General features: G+C 45.4%; 1 protein-coding gene across 1 annotated transcript in view; it reads right to left on the bottom strand.

Moving 5' to 3' along the window:
• Nucleotides 1-2,780: 2,780 nt before the first annotated feature.
• The window catches only part of LOC104528606 (fibulin-2), a 14,883-nt gene continuing 9,606 nt past the window's right edge, over nucleotides 2,781-8,057 (bottom strand). Inside the window, exons 8-9 of the mRNA XM_029086123.1 lie at nucleotides 4,464-4,587; nucleotides 2,781-3,458 (exon numbers count right to left, since the gene is read on the bottom strand). Coding sequence (XP_028941956.1) covers nucleotides 3,101-3,458; nucleotides 4,464-4,587 — 482 coding nt within the window. The 3' untranslated portion in view covers nucleotides 2,781-3,100. The remainder of the gene's footprint in view (nucleotides 3,459-4,463; nucleotides 4,588-8,057) is intronic.

Raw genomic sequence — 8,057 nt, 5'->3', positions numbered from 1 at the left:
TCCAGGGCTGAACTTTTTTCACCAAGACCTCTTTTGTGTAAGTGGATACACGTGCTCTTATTCTCTGTCTAGGTTACCCAGCCAAATACAGTGGAAGGAGCATTCCTGAAGATGGGAACTGAGCCTTCTAGAAGCCAGACCCATTGAAAGAGACCAAAATTCCAGCCCAAAGCCATTGTGACCCAGTGGAAGCACATCCTCACCAGTGCCTGAGTCTTGGGTGGACGTGTTGGTTCAAGTTCAATCAGGAGCACTGTCCTAAGAAAAGGCAAAGGACGCAGCGCTGACTGTCCCTGCATTGCAGCTCCTCCTCAGACTGGCAGGGCACGTGCTGTGTGTTGGTAAGAGGTAAGAGATTCTTCTGGTTATTCTGGGAACAGACGAATGTGGAATTATTTACCGTAAGCCTTTCCTTTGCTTTGACCGGCTGCACTGAGCAACTATTTCTAACTCTCTTGATTGCTGACTGGACACAGTGCTGATGAAGACATGTTTTTTTACAACAAAGCGTTTCTCTTCTAATAGTATGCAAAGTCTTTCCTAAAACTTTCTTCATCAATTACCTGTCTAGAAAATGAAAAGTCGGTGTTAGAAACTGCCAGATCCTTAATATGATTGACTATGGCTGGTTTTAGTCAGCAAAAGGTCTCCAAGTAACAAATGGCTTGTCCATTTATTCTCTGACAAGAAAAACTGTCGAGGCTTGAATATCATTTACGCTCAAATCAAATGCTAACACTCATGGAAAACTCTGGGTTTCGGTGACTCCTGATGTGCCCCACTGGGGCACGGAGAAACGTATCGCACTTAACACATACGCTGCGTAACAGAGCTGCAAGGCGCTGCCTCTCATCGCTGTGCTGCCTCTTCATCTTGCCAGGCCTGTAGCTGTGAGATCTGCATTAACTGCAATGACAAATGGCATCAACATGTGTTTCTCAGTTGGCACTTCCCCGCTAAGTGCTTATGAAACTGTTAATGATGGAAAACAAAAGATGGATGGAAGAAGATCACTTTTACAAAATGATTTTTGTAGAGAAAACAAAGCAAAGCTTTGATGTATGCAAACTCCCAGATATCCCGTATCTTACAGCTGGGGGACAGCAATTATTATTCCCTGGTAAAAGGTCTTTATGGGATCAGATACAGAAAGATTTGCATTTTATTAGCAATAAGAGAATCCAAATTAAAGGAGTGACTTGAAGTGGTAGAAATTTGCCTTGGGATATAGCAAATACAGAACATCTCCCCTCTCACCATATAGGTGGTGTTTACAAGATTTTAAGATGCAGTTCAAACAAATATTTTACAATATAATACAATTGTTGATTATGGCATAAAAAGCCATAAGATTTGATTTCTCTTTTTTTTTGTGTGTGTACACACTGATCAAAGTAAGATCGACTGTAGAAAAGAACAGATTATTAAACTGCAGTCTAGTAAACATCAATATATTGTAGCTATATTTTTCCTTTAAAACATTTTGCAGAATAATTATAGCTAGAACAAAGGAAGCTCAGAAAATTTCAACACTAGAGCTTTTCTGGGAGGGGAAAAAAGAAATGAAAACATCCATGAAGTTCTGATACTCATTTCTAAATTCTAACAAATACTTCGATTATACTGTGCTTTGCCACATCTGGCCTTCAACTTTGGACCTCATCCAGTTTCCTGTAGAACGAGAGGAAATCTAGCTCAAAATTGAGGTTGTGCTCTTTTCTAAATGGCATCATACAAACCTCCCATTTAACGAGCATTTTCCTCTGCGTCGTTTCGCAACATGACTGAAGTAACGCTCCTGAAGAAGAGAAGCAACTCTCCTTTTGTTTGTTTAAAATTCCAAGTGATTCCTCAGCAGCACATCCAAGCTTTAAAATAAGGAGCAGTTACTGATAATTTCATTATTTCCATGTTTCCCCTTGGACATTCCTTTAAGAATTATAAAGTGTTTAATCTGCACTTACAGTTACCTAAACTATAGGCTCCGGGGAGATCTTATAGCGGCCTCCCAGTACCTGAAGGGGCTCCAGGAAAGCTGGGGAAGGACTTTTCATAAGGGCAGTTAATGACAGAACAAGGGGAAATGGGTTTAAGCTGAAAGAGGGGAGGTTTAGATGAGATATTAGGAAGAAATTGTTTGGTGTGAGGGTGGTGAGACACTGTCTGTCCCAGGTTGCCCAAGGACGTTGTGGCTGCTTCTCCCTGGAAGTGTTGAAGGCCAGGCTGGATGAGGCTTTGAGCAACCTGGTCTAGTGGAAGGTGTCCCTGCTGCTGGCAGGGGGGTTGGGACTGGAGGAGCTTTAAGGTCCCTTCCAACCCAAACCAGTCTGGGATTCTGTGATTCTAAACAGAATGAGTCTGGATGGAGAGGAAGCCCCGCACCTGTACAGAAAACAAGTGAAAATGGCAACGTGAGCTTTTCCCCTAAAGCATGACATGCTCTTAAGGCCTCGGTCTGGCAGATATTTAGCATACGAGTAGTCCTATGAAACCAAGACTCAGTCATAGGCTTTTTCACTGGTGGAGTTTTCTTTTATTTATATATATATTTTTAGGCAACATATTATGAAAGTTGGAAGAAGGAAAATCAACCGGTAATATGAGGTGAGCTAACAGTCTGTGTACACGTGCGGCCTTCGACACAGCATCTCCACGCAGAGAAACCTCCGGGAAGCCGGTGGCTGAGCCAAACCTTAAGTTTGTGTCATAAAGAGAAATCGCTCAAGGTTTTTTTCCCTTCGTGGTAAAATCCAGTACTCCCAAGTGAACATCTTCCCTCGCTAGTGCAATACCCTGGAGATATGACTAAACCTAAAGAATAATTTCAGAGAAAAGGTTCCAGCATTTAACACAATGTATGTACTGCCTTTCTAACCCTTCCCTCGCTCATTGTCAAATGATGATGTCAAGAATTACATAAGAAAACAAACAAACAAAAGATTAAAATTAACTTAATTTACACAAAAAATAAAAAAGTTTAAAGCAATGATAGAAAAATAATATAAAGGCTAGATACATGAAATGCCACTTCAACAGTATTAAGCTTTGGTAGAACAGTTAAAGAGCATAGCACCAATAAAATCCAGCGTCAGTACAGGCTTCAGTACGCGTGAGCTGTGATGAAAATGTAAATTTTGGCAAGAAAAGTAGTGTATGTTCCCTGACGCCACAGTTTCATTTCAACATCTAACAAAAAGTCTTTAGGCTCTTTCACTTGCCGCTGAAGATAGACGATGCCCGTGTACGAGTTCAGCCTTCGCGTGCTGAAGTAGTTTTCTTCATTCCCCTTGTTGATAGTAAGGACGATGTTGTCTCCAGCATAGGCAGGCGATGGTCCAATGCGGAAAATATGAGCCGGGACCACGATATTGGTTTGGAAGTTCAGCTGGTAATAGGTGATGCGCACTGGGGTGTTTTGGCAGTCCAGGTAATTGAAACAACTGATTCGTTCACACCTCCTAAGAGACCAGAAGGGAAGCACATTCAGTGTCCATGTAGTAGCAGGCAAAAGTATGTGTACTGCAGAGTATTGCAAAGGTATGTGACAACCAGGAGCCCCAACTTCAGCTGTGTCATTACCAGCTGCTTGTTATTCTTTTACAGTGCCCATAAAGCATTTGTAAACAATGTAATTGTCAGAGTACAACAGTGTCAGAAAAAGATCATGGACAGGGAGAGCTGTGTTGGGAAGCTCCACAATGAGGAAAGAGCCAGAGCCACGCTGCCAGCAGCACAGAGCTGGGAAGAGGAGTCTGTGATTCCTGACTGACAGCAGACCCTGGACAGAGCTCCACAAAAATAAAACCAATCGCACTTAAAAAGGTAACTAAACCATGGGAATGTGAAACAACCTCCTCAGCCTGGGGAGCTGCTCAGTTCTATAAGGCAGGAGAAGTATTTTATGTCATAAGCGACCCAATATGGCTTCCCAAAGCACCCGCAGCCATCAAGGCAGGAGATGGGCAGGGAGATTCTGGGGCTCCCCAGCTTCAGCTGCTGAGGAGCTGGGAGTTGCCGGGATGTGCAGCTCATTATCCTGCTCCCCCTCAACATTTCAACAGGAATTGCAATCTGAATGTTAAACAGAGAGCCCCAAACCCACTGCAGAAGTGGTGCCCTGAGCAGCCTGGCAGCCACTGCAATGATCCAAGCAGCACAGATCTTCTTTTTTAAAAACTTCATTACAAACAGAGCCCTTTTAGGGCTGCAGCAAGTGGAGCTGCAAGCTCTGACGACTGCTGGTACAGCAGCAGCTGGAGGGCAAATGGGGCTCCAGGGATTGGAAGAAGGAGGCAAAAACAGACAGAACTTCTACATGGGGGAAGAAGTTCTTCTACTATGTGCTCCAGGCACCGAAGCATCTTCATGGAGCTCTGAGCCCTTACACCCACCCACAAACTAAGCACTAGGTGACACCCGCAGCCGCTGGACGGCTGTCCCTGTGCTGCGAGGGCTGCACTTACATGTCAGAGACTTTCCTGTAGTTGGACGGGCACTCGAAGGACAGGCAGCGGAAGCTGCCCTGGATGTTATAGCAAGTCTCTGCAGCTGAACAGTTATGGGTTCCTATTGCACACTCATCGATATCTGACAAGAAGAAACACAAGGGAAAAGAGAGGCTAAGTTCCAAAATAACAAGTAACCACAGTTTGGGGGCTGTAATGTGCTTATGAGACTCTGCACATGAGAAGCAGGAGGAGTCTGGGTTTGGCTCTGCAAGCCGCGGGCTCATCTCCACTGCTCGGCCGCTGTGTCACCTGTTCAGTACCTGCGGCTGCTGCCTTCAACCAGGACTGCGAGAACCCCGGAGGGAACACAAGATGCACACTCAGGTGCGGTGTGTCAGGTTCAGCTCTGAGCACAGACACTTTTGGCACTGGAGTGACAGGGTAAATCACATTGATTCCAATTCTCCTAAAATTCATACGTCTTCTGTGCAAAATATTTTCCTTCCTTGACATTGTCAGTTAATAAGAGATGATCGTACCGCTCAGCAGCGTGTGCAATAAACAGGGGAGCCCACTCTTCCCTACAAGCAGCTGGTGACCCTTTTCATGCTGTTTGATAGTCCTTCCCCTGCTCGTGGAGAGCGTGGCCAGCTGCAGCCGCCCAGCACGTGGCAGGACTGGCCTTTTGCCACCGGGGCAGGTTGCTCCTTTACCTGTGCTGTGCAAACGCTGGCCCACTGCTGTGAACCTCGCTGTCCTCATTCCAAACACACCTGATGCAACACAGGGTTTAACATTCAATGGAGAAGAAATAGGAGAAGGAAAAAAAGTTCTCCAAACCCAAGATCCTCCTGTCTTGCCACTTCCCACTGCAATCAAAACCAAACACCAACACACCTGGTTCAAACCAAACATGAACACCTAAGACAGAATCGCCTGTGTTGTCACATTCTCCCTTGCTCCTCAGGTGTCAGAGATGCGCTGAGTGACATCAACCAGGCTGAAAGGAAACAATAAACTAGACAGCAGTAGCCTCAGGCACTGGAACCCTAAACTTCTCAGAGCAGCCAAGCTGTCCATCCCCACAGCTGCTGTGTGAGCTTTCCACAGCTGTTCTGATGGAAGATTAGTTTTTAAATAGTTTCCTGAAAGTGATGGGCCAATTTTTACAGCTTCATGGGTCACTGGTACTCCCTGAAGCACAGTTTCATGCTTAGAGCTCGCCTATGTCACGTGAGGTGTTTCTAAACAAGCGTGGTGCTCATATGCTGCTCAGCGTGCGCGCAGCGTGCGGGCGATGAGCTCGATAGCTGGGGAAGCAACTAACTGGTTTCAAAGAGCAGAGCACGAGTGTGGACTTGTGCAGGGTGTGGACAGTTGTGTGCAGCTGGAGTAGGAGGGACAGTCCTTGGTGAAAGGTGGCCACTGCTACAGATGGCTCATCCGCTGCATAACCTGTGTGATCACAGTGGCATGGACAAGGCTGCACAATGTCCCCCTGTCCCACGCAAACAAACATTCCCCCATCGCCCAGTCTGCAGAGGGGCCTCCCCCGCTTCAGAGCAAACACACGTCATGGATGGAGGGACACCCTGGGTCTGCCTAGACATCAGCTGTTCACAGCCTATTGTGGCAAAGCTGTCCCTCAGGAATTAAAAAACCCCACCAGAATGTATCAACCCATGTTAAAAGCCACCAGGACCTTCTCATCTCACTGGCTTTTTGAGAACTGAGAAGGCTGGGAGAAGAAATCTTCAGGAGAAGAATTTATCTATGCATGAAGGCTGCTCTGGATTAAAGCAAGGGCAAATACAAGGCAAAGCAACCACTGCTGTACAGCTGCACGATCCAGGAGATGCAATCTCCACCAGACTATTCTGAAATATGGGAACTTAAAACCAACACTTTAGAACAAGGCACACATTTTTGAAAATTTAATTTAAATATAAATATCCCCCTGTAATGAGAAGTAATGTTGCAGAAGACAAAAAAGAACACTTAAAGCTCAAAGACACTTTATGGTCTAGAGCATAAAGATGGTTACCTAAATAATATATATGCACAAGCCCAAGCCATGGACCTGGAAATGCTGAAAACCAGATGCAATAACAAGGATTCAGCCTGAGCAGAAAATATTGGCAAAGCTCTCCCAGTCACATTGTGTACTCCCAAATGTCTAGACAACACACGGAGTCTTTAAAACGAAATAAATGCTAACAGACAAACCATGTGGACTGTGTAGGGCTCCACGCTCCTGCCAATTGTCACAGAGGAGAGAGGCTCTTAGAGGAAAACTGTAACCTCCCACTCCCTCCACTCCCCTGGGATGAGAACTGATCTCATACACTCAACTGACGGGTTTAAAAGTCTTGCAAAGAAAAGTATACAATAGGAAGTAGAAAGGAATCAAAGTAAATTAAATCCCTTGCTGATTCTCAGAAGTGCCCCTAGGTGAAAAGAAAATTTCTTCCACATTGCAGTCAGCATCACGAAAGCCCTCACTTCACCAGCTTGGCTGCGCTGCAAAATACCATCGGCGGTTTCTCCAAGAAGATCCATATGTTGAGACGCTATTACACGAGACACAACTCGTTTGTTTGGGAAAAAAGGCACAAAGTATGTACCACCAGTAACTCTTAGAACCAGTCAGATGATGAGCAGCTGGAGCCAGGGCTTTAGCTGGTGGAAACCAACATAGTCTTCTTGAGTTTAGTGCAGCTGACATCAATTCAGACTGTTTCTCTGACTCCTTTTTCAGAGTCCTCAATATATAAGCCCACCCAAACTTGTAGCTACAAACTCACAGAGCTCAAAAAAAAGGCACAGACCCCTGAGTTACTTCCAGCACCCGACTCACCGCCCGCTGACCCAGCCACGCACTGAGCTGCCGCACACGCGCAACGTTTTGCACGCAGACTGACCGTGCCCTCTGAGGAGGGCGCAGGTACCCGGTGGCACAGGCACTTCGAAAAGCTTTTCCAAGTGTCGCTGTACAGCTCCCTCAGCCAGGCCAGTACAACAGGAACCCTCTCCACACAGGGTGAGTGTGCAGGGAGGACTTCACACCACACACACAATGCCAGAGCGACCCACAGGTCTGAACCTTTGTCCTCCACCTCCAGTGTCTGAAGCATGCTGGGTGCCTCTGGCTCCAGAGAGCTGTGCTGGCCAATTAACGCGGTGACTCACACTATTAACTCTGGAAGACCTCCTCATCTCAAATCTCACTGCTGGCAGAGGTGGCAAGTAGCGTGCCAGCACTCAAAGTGAGCAGGGGAAAAAAGAAAACAGAGCGGGAGGAGAGTTATAGCTCCAGTTTTCTAGAGGTGACTTTTACATATGAATTTAAATGCACATGGATATAACTGCATTCTGAAGTCATACTTAAAAACACATTAAAACAAAAAAAGCTTTTGAAATCTTTTAAAAATAATTTCATTTTCATTTAGTCTGTTTCTCTGCTCCAAAGTCAGGATCAAGTATGTTCGTGCCATTTCTGATTTACATGGTGTAAATTCACTGCCATTACCACTGAGAAGAAAATGTAAGCATAGCAGATATGTAACCAAAAGTTATGTGAAGGGTTCCTGAAAAAATAAGAGCAGGAAA

The sequence above is a fragment of the Antrostomus carolinensis genome, unplaced genomic scaffold (genome assembly GCF_000700745.2).
Source record: "Antrostomus carolinensis isolate BGI_N321 unplaced genomic scaffold, ASM70074v2 scaffold18057, whole genome shotgun sequence".
Classification (NCBI taxonomy): domain Eukaryota; kingdom Metazoa; phylum Chordata; class Aves; order Caprimulgiformes; family Caprimulgidae; genus Antrostomus; species Antrostomus carolinensis.
The sequence above is the reverse complement of the archived record's forward strand: the minus strand, read 5'-3'. Positions and strand labels throughout refer to the sequence as shown.